This window comes from Chanos chanos, chromosome 10 (assembly GCF_902362185.1).
Source record: "Chanos chanos chromosome 10, fChaCha1.1, whole genome shotgun sequence".
Lineage (NCBI taxonomy): Eukaryota > Metazoa > Chordata > Actinopteri > Gonorynchiformes > Chanidae > Chanos > Chanos chanos.
Window position 1 is genome coordinate 18,044,786 of NC_044504.1, and position 20,537 is coordinate 18,065,322.

The window sequence follows — 20,537 nt, forward strand, 5'->3', positions numbered from 1 at the left end:
TTATAATAATAAGAACAATAATTAATAAGGATAGCAAAGACAGCAACAGCAATTTGTTGAATATAAAAAGTAACCTTTGTAAAACTGATTGTCACGTCATGTAAAGATAAAAAGCATCATAGACATCTAAGGCATCGACAGGTTGACGGCCCAAAAAAAAAAGATAGATAGAAAACAGACCCTTACACGCACACACACACACACGCACGCACACACACACACACACACATGCAAAACAAAGCCCAAATTACAGCATTAGGAAACCCGTTGCGTGCACAAAGAGAGCTGTGGCAGCATTTGGCAGTTGGGTGAAAAAAAGGACAAAACAGTGAATTATCATTTTCATTCAGGAGAAAAAACAGCTATTACATAACTTGCATGTGCCCAAGGCACAGATATACCAGCTGTTAGACAGTCCACACACAAAGTGTCTCTATCTCCTTCCATTTTGAGATTATTTCAAAATATATGTGTATAAAAATCATCACTATGTTTATGGTAATACAGTCCAACGGTGTGTCCAGAGCAGTGGCAATGGAGGGAGGGTCATGCCAGAGTTCGTGTGTGTACATACATCTTTATGCTGGATCAATGTGAAAGTGCCAGAGGGGGCCCTGGAGAGCTGTCTTCACTTTACAGAGAGGTGGCATGGCTTACACTCCCTATAGCCCTATGTCTAAAGGTAACCCCTGAAAGCGTTTCAAACATTCACAAACGAGTCACATTCTCACACTGTCTCTCACTCACACGTATGATTTCTCTCTCTCTCACACATGCACATGCAAATATGCATGTTACAACACACACATACACACACACACACACACACACACACACACACACACAGGTGGGAGAAAGCCGGTCCCTGAAGGTGATCATTTAGTATACATCCTGTAGGAGAGAGTAAATTTTTTACAAAGTGTCACTGGGCGTTTTCTCCCAGTAATCACGAGGATAAGGTCATCGTGGCAACAGGGACAGTACCTCGGCCTCAGAGGCCAACTCTCTCACCATGCCAACCCCCTCAGAGAGAAAGAAGCCTTGTTACTGCCAGTCTTCATCATCTGCGTCTTCCTCTTCCTCCTCTGAGGAGTCTTCGCTGGTGGTTGGCCGAGCCTTGTCTCTGTCCTGCCTCGCTCCATTCTGACTGGCTGCTAGGAGAGCTGCGGCGGCTGCCGCCGCCCTCTCCTCCGCCTCTCTCTGCCTCAGAGCGGCCGCCTTCTTCTCCTGCTCAGCATGACTCTTCATGTGAGCGCTGCGACTCTTTACCTTATAAAACACCCTGACAACAGAGGGAAAAGAGCAGAAGTCACAACACTGTCCCAGCTCTCTGTGCTACTGCAAGACACGTTCTGTGTTTCACCATTACCCAGCCAGACGTTAAGCAACACGACAGAGATGCCGCTTTATAAACACTAACCAGGATTCAATCACAGGCATTACAAGGTAGACATAAAGATGAGAGAAAAGAGAGTGTGGGAGGGTTGGGTGATACTGTGTGGGCAGAGGAATGTTTAAGATTTGACAAAAAAAAAAAAAAAAGAGTATTTTAAACAATCCACACAAACACAGTTTCTAGACACAGCCTTTAATGACTGGGTGGAAGAGTATGGCTTTGCACATCTATGTAGAGTTTCAGTTGCTAGGAGACAGTTGATAATAACAAGACCGCCGTCACCGTGGACGAGCTCTCAGTTCAAAATGAGATGTTGTCTTTTTATTGCTTCCTATTCCAAAATGAATCGGATGCATATTGGTGCTAAGAGGCACCTTTTGTGATTTCTTACAATACACAACAGAGCACTGCAGTCAGCCCATCAACAGCCTACACGGAGTCAAAGCTTCTTACTTCCCCTGGCAACAGCAGGGCAAAAATGATATGATGCTGTGATAGCCGACTCACAACCACTGCAGTCAATATAAAAACAGACTCCATTCACACACACATTCTTCAATAAAATATAAAGCATTCTAATTTTTTATGGACCACAGGTGGAAACAGACCTTTGCTTTATACTAAAGAGTTCAACCAGAGTAACCATATTATCATCTGTACACAGCCACTTAAACTATAGAAGATTTGTAGTCTCACTGGTTTGTGACTAGAGACATACACATATAGACATAGAGAGACACACACAAAAGTATGTATATGTACTTGCACACACACTCGCACACACACACACATACACAAACACACACACACACACACACACATAGTTTGGAGAAGCCAAATCTCTGGATTACCTGCCACATTTCTTGCAGGGGAACTCTCCCTCCTGTCCGGCTGGGGCTTTGCTCCCACTGGTGGCCCCGCCCTTCCGTGCCCCGCTGTCTGTCCGTGGTTTAGGTGGAGGTAGAGGAACATGATTGACTCCAAGTGCTGACTGCTCCCTTTTCACATCATCTTGGTTCCTCAGAACCAGGACAGCCCCCTCCTGTGAAAAAAAGAAAACTAGATCAGTACACAGGAAACACATACAGACAAACACAGTCCTTGACTGTATTACATAAGCCATCAAAGTTTATAGATAAACAGCACCGTAGGGTCTATGACAATTGTCATGAATGGTCACAGGGGGGCGCCGTGGTTAACATTCCAATTTAGGCTTGAGAGAACGTACAATGTTTGTGATAAGTTACATTTCAAACCTATGAAATTTGAAAACACGTGTCTTTCAAACCAAGTGTTATTGTTTGCATCTAGATTGATGGGCAGTATGATGAAAATCCAGCATGTCTCTCACATTCTCAGTGGCATGCAGAGATTGAGTCACCCTGCCAGGGCTGCTGTCCCGCTTCCTATCACACGAACCCTCCCATTTCCTGTTCTCGTTGTCCTCCTTTCGTGATTCAAACCGCTGAGAGCTCTGCTGATTGGTGGAGACAAGAGACAGACATCACTCATGTAAACTGGCCTGTTTCAAATGAATGAGGACACACATACAAGCAAAACGTGGACAAAAAGTGTCCTTATTACCTTATAGTCCACCTCCTCTTCTGTAACCTTAGCCTCTGGAGGCTCAGAGTCTCCGTAAATGAGAGTTCCGTTCCGACCAATCTTAACCTGCTTCTTATAGGTGTAGTAGAACTCCACACACTGGGCCACAGTCTTTGAGATTACCTTCAGGTAAAATACATGAATACACCATTTTTAAGAATATATATTCTACTGATGTAAAGACTTAATGAGGAAAGAATATAATAGAAACAATTCAGAAAAAAAATTAAGGAGGCCATACCAGTTTCTGCACCATGAAAAAGTCCTTCTTATAAGCAGCAATGCCTTTATTGAAGTAACGTTTCTCTGCGGTTGACCAGCTGTCTGAGCCTAGGAGACAGTCAAACATACACATGTACACACACACACATACACACACACACAAAAGACCAGAGAAATCAGAGAGTGTCTGTGGAGTTCGGGCAGTATATTTGTTTATTCACAGAGTAGGCAAATCCACAACACACACACACACACACACACAAACACTCACACACACACACACACACACACAGAGAGAACAGACAGCCAGGACACACATGGCCAGATAAACAATGGTCCTAGTGTCCTCCTTTCAGGATTAACCACACGCCACAACCCCCCGCCAGCAGCCCAAGCCCCCTGCCCCCACTTTCAGCTCAGCTGAGACTGCTTAGAACTGAGGGAGTAACAACTGAGGACAAGAGAGAGAGAGCAAAAGAGAGAAAGAGAGATGTAGAGGCAGAGACAGAGGCAGAGAGAGAGAGACAGAGAGGCAGAGAGAGAGCATGAGAGAGAGAGAGAGAGAGAGAGAGAGAGAGAGAGAGAGAGAAAAAGAGAGAGAGAGACATAGAGGCAGAGTGAGAGAGAGAGAGAGAGAGAGAGAGAGAGAGAGAGAGAGAGAAAAAGAGAGAGAAAAAGAGAGAGAGACATAGAGGCAGAGTGAGAGTGAGAGAGAGAGAGAAAGAGAGGCAGCCAGGGTGTAGGCTATTGGGAGGACATGGAGGTACACTCAGCCCACAGAGTGAGCAGGAGTGTTTAAGGAGTAAGGAGTGTGTCTGAAGTACCTGAGTAGTGGTAGTCCCCCAGCGGGTGTGTTTTGGGGAATATTCTGTCCTTTAACAGCAGGAGGGAAAGGGCTCCCTTTAAAATGAAAGAGAACAACTAAAATTAGGCATTCACTAACATTCTCTCTCTCTCTCTCATGCACACACACATAGAGCATAATAAATATATATTCAAACTAGTAAATTCATACCAACCAAACATAATACAGACAACAATAAATGAATCACATAAAAACCCCATAAATTCAAAGAACTCACTTATATTTCGGATATCAGTACAGGCGTGTAAAGAGTTTGGGTAGGGTCTGATATGATGAGATTAATGAGGAAGAGAGAGAGAGAGAGAGAGAGAGAGAGAGAGAGAGAGAGAGAGAGAGAGAGAGAGAGAGAGAGACTGGAGGGTTGCTGTCAGACACCCTGTGTCGTCTTGGCAACTTGGGCAAGCGCTTTCAGCGACAAACCAGCGGCAGTCACTGTATGGTACATCATTTCATCTCTCTTGTTTTTATCTGATTTTCTCTGCAGACCAGGGTTACAGTGAGGCTAGAGTTGTGGGCAGCCTTATACATGAGAATAGCATCTGCTCAGTGCAGATGAGTTGCAAGTTTCAAAATCACAAAGGTGATGCTGGAGTCTCAAAAAGAACTACTGCCATGGTCTCAGAATCAAGCCAAACCATGACTCAGTGGCTCAGTAAGAATGACCTAAATGTTGTAAGATGACTGGAGGAGAGTTAAAAATAAGGACAGTGAGATGAGAGAACCACACTCTCAGCCAAACTGCCTCTGAGTAAGTTCAGCAAACATACTCTGGCTACAGTTTTGTTTCAGCTGCCCCCTCAGTAAAGTGACAACGAAAACTGTACACACACAGACACACACACACAGCATTTTGCACGTCTGCAAGAGGGAATGTGTGGAGACCTGTGCACTCAGACACAGAGGTGATAACACACACACATCTTTTACAGTTAGACCACTAACTTTATCTCCCTACACACACACACAGACTCTCTCTCTCAAATACATAGACACTCTTTTCTTCATTCATACATGGTACACACATGTGCCAATATGCATGTGCGCACGCGCGCGCACACACACACACACACAGCCGCAGTAGTTTAGACAGCGCAGGCATTAAGTCAGTCTAGGTTAGACTGAATGAACACAAAGCTGGTGGAACCATCCTCCCTAAACTGGGCCACTCTGCTTACACTATGCCAGGCAGTATTACATCATGTCACACTCACCATGATGTCACCCTTGCACTCATAAAGGCAATGCATGGCCAGCTCCTGATTGGTCCCTCCTCCACACACAGCACTAGAGCAGGCCAGGTGCATGAGGTCATCCACTGCAGCCAGAGAGGGGGGACAGAGAGAGAGAGAGAGAGAGAGAGAGAGAGAGAGAAAGAGAGAGAGAACGGTAGAATGATTAAGTGACAATAAGATAACACATAAGGTAATTTCTTTTAGCCGTAGTGCTGAGTGTTGACTAAAAATGTTGCTGGCATGCCCTCAAGCATCCAAACCCTTCATTTCACAACACTGATCCCTGCAATTAAATCTGAGGTTTGGAATGACCCAGTTATGCAGCTGAACAACATGAGTCACAACTCTAAGTACTATTATAATTATGGACGTTTTCATTGCTATTATGAAAATATTACACCCCCATTTCAACACAGATCACTAAGGGTCCTCTCACCTAAACTAGCACTCACAGCCTAGCTTCTTCAAGCAGGAGAAAATATGGTTTTCCCGCTAGCTGTACTTTTTACTGTGACTAATGCAGATGAATTGAGAGACGGATGGTAAGTGACTTACTTCTCTCTAGAAACTCTGGTTTGTCCTGAAGCTCAGGAAGCGGTGCCCACACCAGCTCAGCCTTGTGTGGATCCTGCTGGGCAGCCGCACGGTCCCTCAGCTCTGGCACCTCTGCCTGGTACCGCAACCCAATGTTTATTCGCCTGTGTCGAAAGAATGAGTTGTAAGCGAGAGAGAGAAGAAGAGAGAGAGGGGGAGAGAGAGAGAGAGAGAGAGAGAGGGGAGTGAGGAGTTAGATATCATGAAGTGTTCAGTCAAGATTACGTTGGCTCGGCTAACACAGTAAAAAAAAAGAGAGAGAAAAATCCTGAGAACATCAGAGATTTTGCACAGTGCTGTGTTAATAGCAACACTTTTCTCATTGATTTAAAGCTCAGGTAAATAGGAGCTTCAAAGGTGATCTGGTAAACATTAGGAATGAATGTGAGAGGTCAGTCCACTCTCTCACTGCGACAGCTCAGATCAGGGTAAGGAAAGTAACATTGTCTTTTATTGTTTGGTTCCAGGAAATACTTTTATCCAACTGCAGCCAACTCCTTTTAGTGGAAGTTGCAGCCCTGTGACGTGAGCTGGAGGGACTGTGTGTGCGTGTCTGTGTGTTCCTAACAGAACGGCTCTGAGGACAGAACACTGGCTCAGCCCATGCTGACTGTTGGACTCATTCAGGCCAGCTGGTACCAGTCAGAGATTATATCCCATAATGCTTTCTGCTTCACACTCCACCCACTTTTTCAAACTAAACAAGAGACATGCTAACTGAACGTGCTCCAAAAGAGCCATTCAGGAATTCTTCCTATTCTCTATCATACACGCACATACACACACACACACACACACACACAGATAGACAGAGAGAGACACACAGACAGAGGGGAGACAGACACTATGGCACAAAGAGGCCAATAAACTCAACCTTTGACAAGACTTTAATCAGATACCAGCTATAAGTTATTAACTAGCTATAGGGCTCAGAGGTTAAAGAGATCCTATGGAGCTATGATACATTGCTGTCTCATACAATAGGAAGACACTGAAAAATGTGCTGTGTAGGAGAGGATGATCAAGCCATTCGACACTCACTGAAGACACTGACTGACTGATGCAGCAGACTCAACATACACACAGGAAACAAAGACTAACCACATATTGGCTCATTACCAACTCTCTCTAAATCTTCCTAGAATGACCAAGATGCTAATAACAACCTTTCCTCAAACTATAGAACTGATACTGAAATCAAAATACTAGCATATAATCATGTTGAGCTGAAAACAATGAGTACAGAAAGTCTGTGGAAGCTGTAGAAAAACGGTAACCACTCACGGTTCAATGCTGACAGGTGTGGCCTCGTTCATTGGCGGGAGAACAGGGGGCGTGATGTCACTGCTGTCTAAAAACATAAATGCAAATAAAAAAAAGCCACGAAAAATACATTGAAGGATCCTTGAAATTTTTAATTAATTAGGTTAATTTAGTACATGTTAAAAGTTGAGGCACAAAATTTTAATGTATTTATAGATGTAGGTCTGTTTTTAAGGTAAAGCTCAACCACACTTGAAATAAGAGCACTCACTGGATCGGAGGAGACTGCGGGTGGCGGATTTAGGTGTAGCTGGCGGAGGCAGGACCTGGTTACCTGCAGCGGCTACAGCAGCAGCTGCAGAGGAGAGGAAGGTGGAGAAATAGAGGCCAGAGCCCTCACGGACAGGGCTGAGGATGGGTGGAGGCGTGTAGGGGGGCATGTTGAGTGGATTGTCCACTATCCTTACTGGTGAACGCAGGTGGCTCTGGTAAGGTGTGATGGTGGAGTAGACCGAAGGGGCAATAAAAGTGCCCAGTTTGGGAGGTGGGATGAAGAGTGGTTCAGGCCGCGGCCGTCTCTTGGACTTTGCCGCTTTGCTCTCAGGGTCATTTCCGCTCTCTGCTCCGCCGTTCTTTTATGGGGGCACACAAACATAAACAGTTTATCAGTAACACAGACGGAAAAATATGTTACCATTTATGGTAGTTGTTTTCCTGGTCAGCGTATGAATTATCTGAATCGGCTTTACGTGTATAAAGTCTGGAAAACACAGACATTATGGATAAACTCTTTAATCTGCTAGTCTATTCAGGATCACAGCAGATTCCATAAATCCCCATGAGCCAGTAGGATGTCAGGGCATAAAGTGATGGAGAGACAGGTGGAGGGACAGAGAGAAGGAGGAGAACGAAGTGAACGTGGGACTCAGAAAAAGGGATTATGGGGATTGGGGTTATCTGTGGGAGATCTGATAATTCCAGGTTTAAGCAAAAGAGATCAAAAAACAGAAAGAATCACGATCAAAACATCTGGATGATTCCATATGGAACCCACCACATCACCACTGCAAGACCTACCTGGCTTGAACTCTCGGACAGGGAGTTTCTGAGGGAGCGTCGACGCGTGACTATGACTGAGGGTTTGTGATCGGGGCGGCTCAGGTCCTGGTAGCCGGAGTGGCGTGGGGGCCAGCTGGACGCCAGTGTCCCCTCATGGTCAGGGGAGGGTGGGTCGGTCTGACGCACAGGCACCGACACTGGGATGACCAGTGGCATGAGGTTGTCATCACGAGAACGTTTGGCACTCACACCCTCTAAGTCTCCTGCACCCCGACCTGGACCAGACGCTGCACCGTGGGGACTCCAGGGCCTGTGAGGCTCCTGCAGTCAAGACAAGCACACACGCAAATTAATCACGTGTGTCAGCGTTTCTCAAACTATGGGCCGCGGACCGGCGCCGAGGAAACTGCCAGGTCCCCGCCCCCTTGACTGAACTTCCTGCTTTGATAATAGTAACATTTTATTCAAGATTCTAAAATGTTAAATGTTCCCATCTGCGAGAACTTGTTTAACGTTCTAGAATCTTGAATAAAATGTTTTCGCTTGGTGAGTGACAGAAGAACCGAGCATAATTTGACTGGCGCAACGGCGGGGCTCTGCAAACCGGCAGTTTCTTCGTCCGGTCTGCGGCCCAAAGTTTGAGAAATGCTGACGTATGTCATAATACTCATCCTAAAACACAATCTCCCCTACTTGACTGACATGACTGACATGACTGTCGAGTGACATGACTGTGTGAAGCAACATGATTAAACTGAATAAATAAAAGCAAGCGCGGCCTACATCCAAATGACGCCCCGTCTCGACATAAACAAGGGTGTCTTTCACCCATTCGTCACTGCAGATTAAAACAGCCAAGGAGAGAATCAGAAGAGGCATGGATATCAGGAAGACAGAATAAAAAGTGATTTTATTACATGAACGCAGGGGAGTTCCCTCTGTACACACAAGAACACCACCCTTAGCTTCTATGAAACTGGAAGTGTCCTCTTACTTTTATGAGCAACAGTAATGCTGAGCATGTGTGGGCGTGATAATGCACTTTGTATCAGCAGTGGATCAAACAAATGCATGTTTGCACAGGATACAATCTGTATTTCATGTCAGTGCACTTGTGATATTTAATTGTGGCTATGTTCCATGTTGTCATATACAATCATTTCTATGATTGATTATAGAACAAGTCAATGACTTGCAAAGAGGTAGTGAAACACTAACAAAATGTCTCATTTCAAATATCCTGTCCCCTTCAACAGAAGACTTAGCGATGCATGAGTTTCACTCACATACATCAAACACTTTTGAGGAGAGCGTCGAGCCCCTGTTTTTTTTCTTTTTTTTTTTTCATTTGTGTTTGAGTGTTTCCTGTTTGTTGATAAATTAGACTCAATGGAACAGCAAAAACAGCTCCCATATTTGTCATATGAGTTAGCTCAGACTACAAAAATGTGCTTCTGTCTGGGTACTAAAACAAAACAAAAAAAACCCCACTAATATATTGGCTTTTAAGCCAGCTACAATTAATAAAATAAATCTAGTGGCAATAAATGCACCAACCAGAGAGCAAATCAGCTTTGAAGTGCTGCAAAGATAGCATGGATGAAAAATTCAGCTGCAGACTGGGGCCTCTCTGATACTCACCCTCTCAAACAGGGGAGCTACGGAGCTAAACTTAAATGTCCCGGAGAACACTTCTTCCTACAGTAACACAATGTACGTCTTTCTTATGACCGTGAGAATCGTGGCATACAGCACCATAAGCCAGTGTTTACCTGTGCATATTTAGCTTACTTTTTTGCTTATCTGACTTCAAAAATCACCTGTAAACATCCCTACACATCCAACTTTGCTACTGGTTTCACCACTTAGACACAAGCCAATTATTCAGACAAAAACAGAACAGACCAGTAAAAGTTAAACATTCTCTTTCAGTGTAAAATGTGTCGCATTTTTCTGGAATCAAAGAGCTTTTCTCTAGCTTTACTTCTTGTTGTTACAGGGATAGAACATTTCAGAACAATTACTACTGGCACACAGGCATGAAGCAGACTGCTTCTATTCACACCTCAGCTTGTTATGGGAGTCATGAATCCCTTTGCAATCATGAAGGGGAACATTTTCATTATAAATAGATGTGTTAAAAACTCATAATACAACATGAGATTGACCGTTAGCACAAATTGTTAGAGCACATCTTTTTTTTCCCACAGTGTGTGAATTAAGTACACATTTACAGCAAAGGGTTGTGTTTAGACGTGAGGGCAGCTGATGGTGGACGGTGGCTGTAATGCTGGTGATGGAAGTGACTGGTATTTGATGCCAGTGTAAACTAATTACTTTTTGTTTGTATATTACTTTCATTCCTTATCATTCTGTCTTTCTGTACTCCTCTGGGATGACGTGGGACCTCTTAATTCACTTGCTGTAAACAGTTTTTAAATCTGTGTACAGTATAAGTTGAGAGAGCACTGCTCAGTCTCTATAGTGAATATCATTTTCATCTCTTCCTTGTCTGTAAAGTAAACTTTGGTTCAAACAAAAAAAAAAAAAAGTTAGTCACAAAATAAAGCAGAAATGTTTGTGTGTGCCTGCTAGTGTTCTGGCATGAAAAGGAAGGTGGACTCAGGGGGTGGAGAGTGCAGGTCAGTATTTGTTCACATGGTGTCAGCCACAGAGGTAGTTGCTACAAGTGCTGTGGAAAAGCCATTGTTTGGAGCAGCAGGCCATGTGATTGTTTCATAGCTTAAAAGCCTGTATTTGCACTGAACTCATTTTTCCCTTCATGACAGGAAACGGCTGAATGCGAATGAAAAAAAAAAAAAAAAAAAACCTGTACAACCAGTAGGCATTTGAAACTATTGTCTACAACTTGTCTCTAATTTTTTGGAGCAGGATCTACCGTCACCTCTTCCTCACAAACGACTAATCATCATATTTCCCATATTCCTTTCAAACTTTTGTTTCTTGTAATGATGAGTACTAGGTCAACACCCATGCTGAAAGGAATTCAGCTTGAAGTGTTGAATGGATTAGGTTAACACACTTTGGCCACTCTATTAACAACAGAACTTAATATAATAGTTCATAATTTGTCAATATTTACAAAATAGACCAAAGAGTCCATGTGGAGTACAAATGCTACAACGCACTTACCTTAACAACATGGGAGGGTAAGGACTCCATCTCTGAGGCCTTCTGGGCTAGTGTCTCCAGGTTGACCTCTTGGGAGACCCGTCTTTTCCGCCTCGTGCTCTGGATGACACCTGTTGGAGCTGCTTTGACATCCTGCATGGTAGCACCCTCGCTTGCCCCTTCAGAAGCCCCGTTCTGGGAACCCTGAGCTTGGTCAGAAGGCATGACAAAGGGGTTATCAGAAAGCGGGCCGCTGCCTTCTTTGGAGAGGCGACGGGATCGGCGGGGCATGGGTGGTTGTGTCTCGGCAGGTTGCTGGGTAACGGAGGCAGAGTCCTGAGGGGCTGTGTCTTGACTCTCTGTGGATGGCTGCTCTGGGGTATCCTGGCCTTGTATCTGAGGATGAGGTTGCTCAGGTTGTGAGGGGCCATGTGTGTGTTGGGCGCTGGAGTAATATTCTACTAAATGTTGGTGTTGCTGCTGCTGTTCAGTTTTTTGCTGCTTCTGTATCTGCTGCTGTTGTATTTGATGCTGCTGCTGCTGCTGCTGTTGTTGTTGTTGGTGTTGTTGTTGTTGCTGTTGTTGGACCTGCTGTGTCAACTGTTGCTGCATCTGCTGTTGTTGCAATACTTGTATTTGGTGTACTTGCTGATGTTGCTGTTGTATTTGAATCTGTTGTTGCATTTGTTGTGAATGCTGCTGGGACTGGCTCATTTGCTGTGTCTGTGGCTGTTGGGGTTGCGTCTGTTGTGACTGTGGAATTGGTTGAGACTGTTGTTTTTGCTGTAATAATATCTGCTGTTGCACTTGCTGTGCCTGTTGCTGCTGCAGGATTTGTTGTTGTTGTTGTTGTATATGAAGTTGCTGTTGTTGGAGCATTAGTTGTTGCCTGTGCAGTTGCTGCTGCTGCATTTGTTGTTGTTGCTCCTGCAATTGGTGCAGCTGATGTTGTGAATTTGTCTGAGCGCTGTAATTCAAATTTGGCAAGGCTCTGTTGCCCTGAAACACCTGGTAGTACCCGGGACCAAGGTGCTGCTTGGGTTGGCCAAATGCTAACTGGAAAGGTTGTAGCACGGAGGTGTTCCCAGTTGTTGATGGTCCATGCTGCTGAGGGTTCAACATTCCTGGTTTATGGCTTTGCTGAAAAGCCTGCTGCTGTTGCTGCTGCTGCTGCTCCCAGTCTTGCCCAAGACTGCTCTTAGCCGCATCCCTATAAGCCTCTCCTGCAGTGTTGGCCACCTGCTGTGGTTTCTCTGTCACCCTAACGCTGGAAGGCTGTTGCTGCGGCATAGACAGTCCTTCATGAATCTGCTTAGGAAAGGTAGTCTGAGATCCCACATACGGAAAATTCTGGGTCCACGTTGTCATGGTGATACCCTGAGACCAGCCGCCAGGCCTTTGCTGAGGCTGCTGGGGCTGCTCCTGGTGCGTCCATTTCATGGGCATTGTCTGCTGGAAGTGCCCGCGGCTCTGATCGCCTTTTTCTGGAGAGAATATAACGGAATTCATGTACATATGTGGAGTTTCCGAGTCAGAGCTCTCCACTCCACCAGTTTCTGATGATGGAGCCCCAATGCTGTAGTAGGGACCCTCAGCGTGCTGAGCAGCTTCCTTCATCTCCACACCCTGGTCGTTAAAAAACGTGATGCGCTTGCCGGTTCTCTTTGTGTTCGGTTTCTGTTGAGACGGCAAACTCATGGCTTACATGAATTAACAAACTGGGGAAGGGGAGGGTTGGAGAAGTCTTAAGTGTGGCTGTGGTATGGGTCCAAATCCAAAATGCGTCCGCTCAAAACCTCAAACAAAAGTGCCCAAAAGTCCAAAAGGCTCTGTTTCTTTCTTCTTCTTTCTTGTTTAAATTACGAACCTGTTGTTATCGAAGTACTCCAAAATTGAGATATAGACATTAATGTTGAAAAAGAAAAAAGAGGAAATCACAGAATTAGAGGTGTGAGCTTGATAAGAGCTACACATCTCTTTAATACTCCGTCCACTGCGGATCCTCCTCTTCTCTCAGGCTGTCCAGCCAGATTGAGACGTCTGGAGGCTGGCTTGTGTTCCTTATTCATGGGTGACGCCCTGAGAAGAGAACGGTCAAAAATATTATAACCAGAATGAATGAGGCTGATGCTTAGGACTCAGTGGGTGGTTCCATTGTGATGTCTGTCACAGCTTTTTTCATGAGCAGACACCCAGTGATAGGTTCCGGGGTGGGAGAGATGCATTTAAAAGGCTGCATTTAAAAGACTTGTGTCATTTGCTCATATGATAAAGTAGTGACTTCAGAAAAAATATACACAAATTCAAAGTTATATTTATAATGTTCGCTCTAGACATATACTTCAGCCAACCACCCACATTGCAGCACATTCTGAGCCACAGCGGGAGATGTGAAAATGCCCCAGATATCACAGAATGAGTTTGGGGAAGTGTGTCCCTCCACAAAACTGTAGTGTTTACTGTAGTGGCTGAAGGGTCATTTCACAGTAGTGGTGATGCTCTTTTGAGCCCTAGCATGTTTACATATCAGCTTCTCTCTCATATGAAGAACTGTCCAGCATGAAGACAATAAGGGTGAATAGTATCATGTTTTCTGTGTCTCACAAAACAAAGTGGAAAAGAGAAGAAGTCTACATAAGATCCATCCTGAACAGAAATAAGAGCAACAATAAGAATATCACAGCACTAGTCTATTATACAGCGCTTTCCTTTTGAGATAGTATTGGTATAATTTATAAACACACAGCATCTCAATGCCTCAGTGCAAACATTTCAGTCGTCTGAAATGGTCAGGTCCCAGCATAATCAACAGTTAAGCATGTGTTAAGAAGGACACCCTTTTCCATGGCAACCATGCAGCAGTTTTTGCAGAATTCTGATCTACACTATTATATTACAAAACAAGAACAGTCTATGCTGAATTGTGAAACATGAAAACAACTCAGATCTTGCAAGACATTAGCATAGCTGAATCACCACTTCACAGCCACTGACTACAACAAACATTTTCAATGGGCTGATAATTGACATAGCTCAGTGAGTGATGAACACGTGAATATTTGTGCAACCTCAACCACCATATTAAAACCTTAAAGAGTGCTCTTTGGACATAGCTCAAACAGCACATTTGGTTTACCAAACATTCCTTGTTCATATACTGATTCTCTTGACAGAAAAAACCCCTGTTAATTCCTCATTTCCTATTTGAACAAGATGGGGTTATGCCTCTACAGAGTGTACTGCCAACTATCTCTTTCCTTTTCTTGGACTGACACACAGATTAGTCATCACCAAACTGCCAAAAAGAGGACCTAAAACCTGGACAATGGTTTAGTGGCCACTGACAATACACACACAGTCTAATTCTGCCAAAATATTCCTAAATTCTGTCACTCTTGCTAACGGCATAAATTATGCTGTATTTCAATGCATTTTCCAAGGATAGCAATGAAAACGAAACTATCAGTCTACATGTTTCCGTAGTAGATATGCCCTACAGCAACAGTCTAGGCTAAGATTTTGAAGAAGTGGACAGACCAGCAACTTCCTCAAAATTTCACATAATACATGGTAATACGACCTAAGTAAGAAACCGTGACACAATAAAGGTCTATGGAACTAACGAGCAAGATTGTTAATGACAACTGGTAATGTTAGTAGCTTCACGGTGAACACACTCGGGCTTAAACTCGAAATAGCTTGCTGCAGCTGCTATGGGTCGTATCAGGGGCGCTCTCTGCAACTTGACTACACTTTGGTGAGGACTGCACTCACAGGAGCGGAATATGGACCGGTAATGTAAATATACAAATCATTTAAGCAAACCGTTATCTTGTCCTTTCTACAGTTCTTCAAGATTCCATTTTATCTGTGTCTCATATTAGTTTGTGAATCGCATTAGCCAGCCATAACATTCATCAAAGATGTCAGTGTTTTTAGACGAGCGAGACAAGCCTTTGCTTGTATTAAAAACAATGTGTAGAGCGCATGCTTAACATGCTCGCTCACAACACTGTGACCATATCTAGGGTACTAAATCGGACACAACAACAAGGATTGGTTACACAAGACCCAATTTTAGCAAACGACAAGGTAACGTGTTTAATAGGCTTGTAACGTCAACGACAATTACCTAATCCCGACCTGATTCTTAATTTGAACTGTAAATCTTGCAGACACTGACGAAAGGAACGTGTTTGACATGGCAGCGTGAGTGTTCTCCCAATAGAGAGGAGAAAATATGCTGCGTACTACATCTGTGCCCTTCCTGGACCCCCCCTCCGCCTTCAGAGTCCAGCCAGCTCAGCGCTATTTACGAGAAGTCCTTTGTTGCAGAAAAGGGATTATCCAGTCACTAATTCCGTGGCACAACGTAACAAAGTGAGGCAACAATACGCCCTATAAAGGCAAGCACGGGCTGCAAGATAACAAAAAGTGGTTGTATGGGCGAAACCGTGAGGCCACGAGCACCAGGATCCAAGTTACTTGTCAACACAGCGAACGTCATCTACGTGCAGTCAGTTCTTGCTTTCAGTATCGTAACAATCAAGGATCCAAGAAACAATTTAGAGATAAAGAAGGCTAAGTTTGGTTTCATGCCTTCTTAACTCGCTATAGCCAACGTATTGCATATCAGTAACCTTGCAAAATATTCGTAAGTTATAATCAACTTTGTTTACTAATCACGAAAGCTATGATTTAAGCAGTCATTCCTCTAATCAGACCACCATTTTAGTAGACAAGTTGACTCCATGTTCAATAAACTGACGTTATTAAAAAATCTTACCTTATTCCTGTTGTAGCTTTACTCACAGATCAGTGAAAGTGCAACTGCCAGGTCCATGCTCCCAGTGTGCAATCGTACAGAAATGACTGTATGCATCTCCCAGGTTGAGTCATGCAATGCTGACCTCACACCAGTGTTATTGAAATCAAGAGGTAGATTAGCGTGTCATAGATATCGGCAGTTAATTTTCAAACGGATGGCTAGTCTGCAAAAAAATATATATTACGAGACGTTCTGGAATTGCACGTGATTGCGATATGTTTGCACAAACACATTAGCGCGGCCCTCTTAAACGCACAGTGGAAAGCTCTGTCGAACAACACATTCTCTACAGCTCAAGTCTTGTGATCCCCCCTGGGTTCATTCGCCACACCTACTTCCACTACCATATAAGGGCTTTCCTTTCCATGCGGGGCGCTGTAAATTACGGCACTAACTCCCAACAGTTCGTGCGGGAAATTCCGCCAGTGGGAGAAGAACTGCGTATCAAGAGGAACCGAACTATCGTGGACTAGCTTCAAACGTTCTTCACTGTGTCGGAGTAAAGATTCAGCTGTCAACGCAGTTAGAAGTCATCTGTCAGTACATTCAAAACATGTTGGGAAATGTCTTGGACTGAACATTAAAAAGGGGAAAATGCACCCCTACCGAGAAGCTGACGTGTTCCCTAAAAATGCTGCTTTTCATGCCTATTACCTGTAGCTTATAAACGCAGTGTCACTTCACAAGCGCTGAACAGTCATCTCCTGAGCACAGTAAAATGTGTATCAAAGAGCGTTTCAGTTCTTGACAGCAATTGAGAATGAGTACACACCTGACTGAATACATAAAACAGCTAATTGTTTACACTTACATGGTGAGATACATCAGTTTTCAGCAGAGTGCTGTTATAATCAAACTGTAGAGAAAATAATGAAGTCAGCTGCTGGTGTTGGGAGAGACACAAAGATCTTCCATTTGTGTCATGAGATCCAATCTTAGCCATCCACATCTTGGGGGAATAGGCCATTAAGCAATAGAATGATCAATGGCCACACAACTAAAATACGAAATAGCCACGGAGGCAGAAAAAATGTCACAGAATGATATATATATATATATATATATATATATATATATATATATATATATATATAAATGAAGTATCTTTAGCATTTATCAGTACATCACTTAATTTGACCCCATTATTGGCAAAACCAACAAACCAACTTGAAACCATTAATTAACTATGTTCAGGAAATATAAGCTTTATGCAAACAGCTGATTTTAGCTGGTCACTAGTATTTGCTAACTGTCAGGATTAAAACTGTCTGATTTGCAAGGAAATTTGCATTCTGAGTACTTGTGTAATGAGTCAATCTGATGAAATCGAGGCCATGTGGTTAACGGTAAGACAGTTTATTCTTCTTTACGTACTTGGGCAAACTAATTTATTCTTAAAGGTTTTCCCCAAAACATTTTCCCCCTCAAAACAATTTTAAATGCGGACTCTAATGCTGACTAAAATGTCAGCAATTTTGTTTACAACTAGTCAAACAGCAAAATGTTGGCTCGGGTTTTAGTGCACAATACATCAGCTACCATGTTGATCACATACTCTCAAAACTAGAAATGCTATAACAGGGCTGTGTTAAATGAGAACAAGAGATGTCATATCAAAATCAGAATACAGTCAAACCATCGTTTAAAGTAACGTGGGTGAATTTACAGTGTGCTGCACTTGTGGCTATACAACTCACATCTCAGCTCTAAGTTACAGTAGAAACGCGGTGTATCTGCACGTCTGCAAAACTGTTCAGTTACATTGCTATGGGCATGACCAAGCATGCGTCTGCCACTGGAAAGGAGACACTACGAGGCCCTCATAGTCTTCGTGTGTCAAGAGTGTGCATGTTCTCTTTATGGTACCTTAAAATAAAGTGCTAAGCTTCCAAATATTAAAGCATTGCAATGCACGGTACGTACTCCAGTCAGGCAGCAAGGCGGGTCGATAAGAAATACTCAGCCGGAGTAAATAATTTGCTGATCGACCGTGGATCAAACGATGGTTACGTCAAAGTTCGCTAAAGGTAGATTTCGTTTGAATGCAGTTCAACATGAAATTCCCTTTCAATTAAAGAAAGAAAGAGTAAAAACTCTAGGGACTGCGAAAAGACAGGAAAGTGTAAACGCGAAATACAAGACTACCTTAAGACAGAATTGTTGCAACATCACCAAATATTATTGCACAATACATTTTTGGTCAGGCGGATACAATTAGTACAGCCGAAAATGCGAATACATTGTACAAAAATAGTTACATTCAGTGTACATCAGCTTCTTTACTGAGTAGTTTCAGTCGCGAGTCTCTGCTGCATGAATGTGCAACATACACCCTTCAAGGGAAAAACCTGGATATTTTTGCACAGTGCAGTGTTGTCTTTCCCACCCCTTGTCGTCTCGGTCAAAGACGGTCTATTGCAGTGCACAGAAACGTAGACTGGTTCCTTGTCCAGTACAGAACAACATTAACCATAATTGTAAATATTTATGCAATTAAAATCTGTTTTAAATAGTTTCTTTTAAATGTATTTTTCTGTTATTTAAGCGCTTGAAGTAACTGAAGCACCACCCAGTAAACTTATCTTGTAAACTAACTCCTCTGTCGACGCCATGCACAAATATATGTAGCACACAACACTACGAAACATATGAAACGACTTACACACACACTGTGCATAACAAAAGAACTAAAAGTGCAACTCTACCTTAAAATAATCCAGTCTTGGAGCCCCCTCTGACAAGGTATTTTGTTCGTATTCATGTATGAGGAAAAACTTTTTTCTCGTCACTTTTCGAACACTTTTCGCGTCACTTCCTAGTTTGTAACATAAGCGCCAGTGGCTGCACATCAACCCAGATTTGTCGCGTTGGCTACTCATTTGTTGGTTTACTTGTCCTGTTTGTCTCTAGCTTGTCATATACCACAGTGACAGCTCAAAAGTATTTGAGTGCCTGAGCAGGGAGCTTGGGGACTTTCCTTGTCACCCTTTCCACGTGCGACTTACTGTCGAAATGTTACTAGTCTAAACTATTTTTCTAACGAAATATTAGCAAGTAATATTTGTATATTTACATAAGCTGTGTAATGTAACAAGACCGTCATACAATTATATCATATCATAAAATTTCAAAAATATAGTTAAAACGAAACGCTACTTGCGATAATTTGTCGTCACAACATCTGTATCGGAATTTTAAGAATACTTTAATAATTCACTGTAACATTTTTCTCTGTTTGTAAACAAACCACAGATAATTTCATCTGTGTTTGGGACCTATTTTCCTTTATTCAAACCACAGATTTTCTGTTGGATTCAAAGTTGGACACTGAGACGGCCGTTGCAAAATAGAAAATTTGTGGCCTGTAGCTTTTGGATTTTTGTTTCCTGGTTGATTTTGAGATATCAAAATCGGGATCAGCAGTCTGCTAGAAGATTCACAGGCAGACATGTTATAGCAGGGTTTGGTATATCTTGAGTTCATGATTCCATTGGTCCAACATTCAACCATTATGTGCAAAACAAACATATAAAAAGGAACACCATCTTATTTAATCAAGTTTTTTTTTCTAAATTAAAAAGATACCATACCATCTCCAAGATAGAGCTGAACTTTTAAAAATTCTCATGATAATGCAGCTTTATCTTAGCTTCAGACTGGATTTTGTAAATAGTTATGACACTGAGAATAAAACTGAGTTGTACATTTTTAAAAAACATAAAATACAGCTTGCTGTCTGCATTGTTCATTTTACTCTCCCTGCACATCTTTACCAAAGGTAGGGGTCATTTTTGATGTTATAGCTCAAAGCTCAAAACACCAAACTCAGTTTGCTGTTAGGCAATACTTGGAGCCTAGTCTGCTAAAACTTGTAGTAAGGCAAGAGTTCTGACTTGTGTAAAACTAGTGGCCTGGTCAGAAGTCACAGATTTGCTTATGTGTCAATCAAAGGCCCTGCTGTATTGCAAATACTAATTTAATCATTTACTTCAAAATAAATGTAAAGATCAATGACCACTAAGCATGTAGTAAATGGCTCAAGGTCTATATGATAAAATATCTAAATAAAATGCAAACCTCTGCAAACCCACTAGATGACAGCAGATGATCAAGGATTCTTTCCGCCACCCTTTGGTCTTAATATCGTCTTTAATATTACCACTCCCTACAAACTAAATGCATGTCGTGTCTTCCTTTCATCCTAGGTACGGATTCATCACATGCACTGAAATCAGTCCTTCAATGTGGAGAATATCCAGATAGCGATTGTTTGTGTTCATGCTGAAAGTGGCTGGCATTCAAGTACTACCATGCTGATAAATAATTCATATCACTGATTCA

General features: G+C 42.8%; 1 protein-coding gene across 1 annotated transcript; it reads right to left on the reverse strand.

The window, feature by feature from the left end:
- Positions 1-819: 819 nt before the first annotated feature.
- Positions 820-18,981, reverse strand: mideasb (mitotic deacetylase associated SANT domain protein b). Its single transcript, XM_030786199.1, has 13 exons — positions 18,902-18,981; positions 11,390-13,447; positions 8,255-8,557; positions 7,449-7,809; positions 7,199-7,265; positions 5,876-6,018; positions 5,300-5,403; positions 4,048-4,123; positions 3,243-3,331; positions 2,981-3,124; positions 2,748-2,873; positions 2,248-2,438; positions 820-1,282 (listed from the first exon to the last, which is right to left on the reverse strand). The coding sequence occupies exons 2-13, from the start codon at positions 13,064-13,066 to the stop codon at positions 1,045-1,047; spliced, it is 3,519 nt and encodes a 1,172-aa protein (XP_030642059.1). The 5' UTR covers positions 13,067-13,447; positions 18,902-18,981; the 3' UTR covers positions 820-1,044.
- Positions 18,982-20,537: the final 1,556 nt, after the last annotated feature.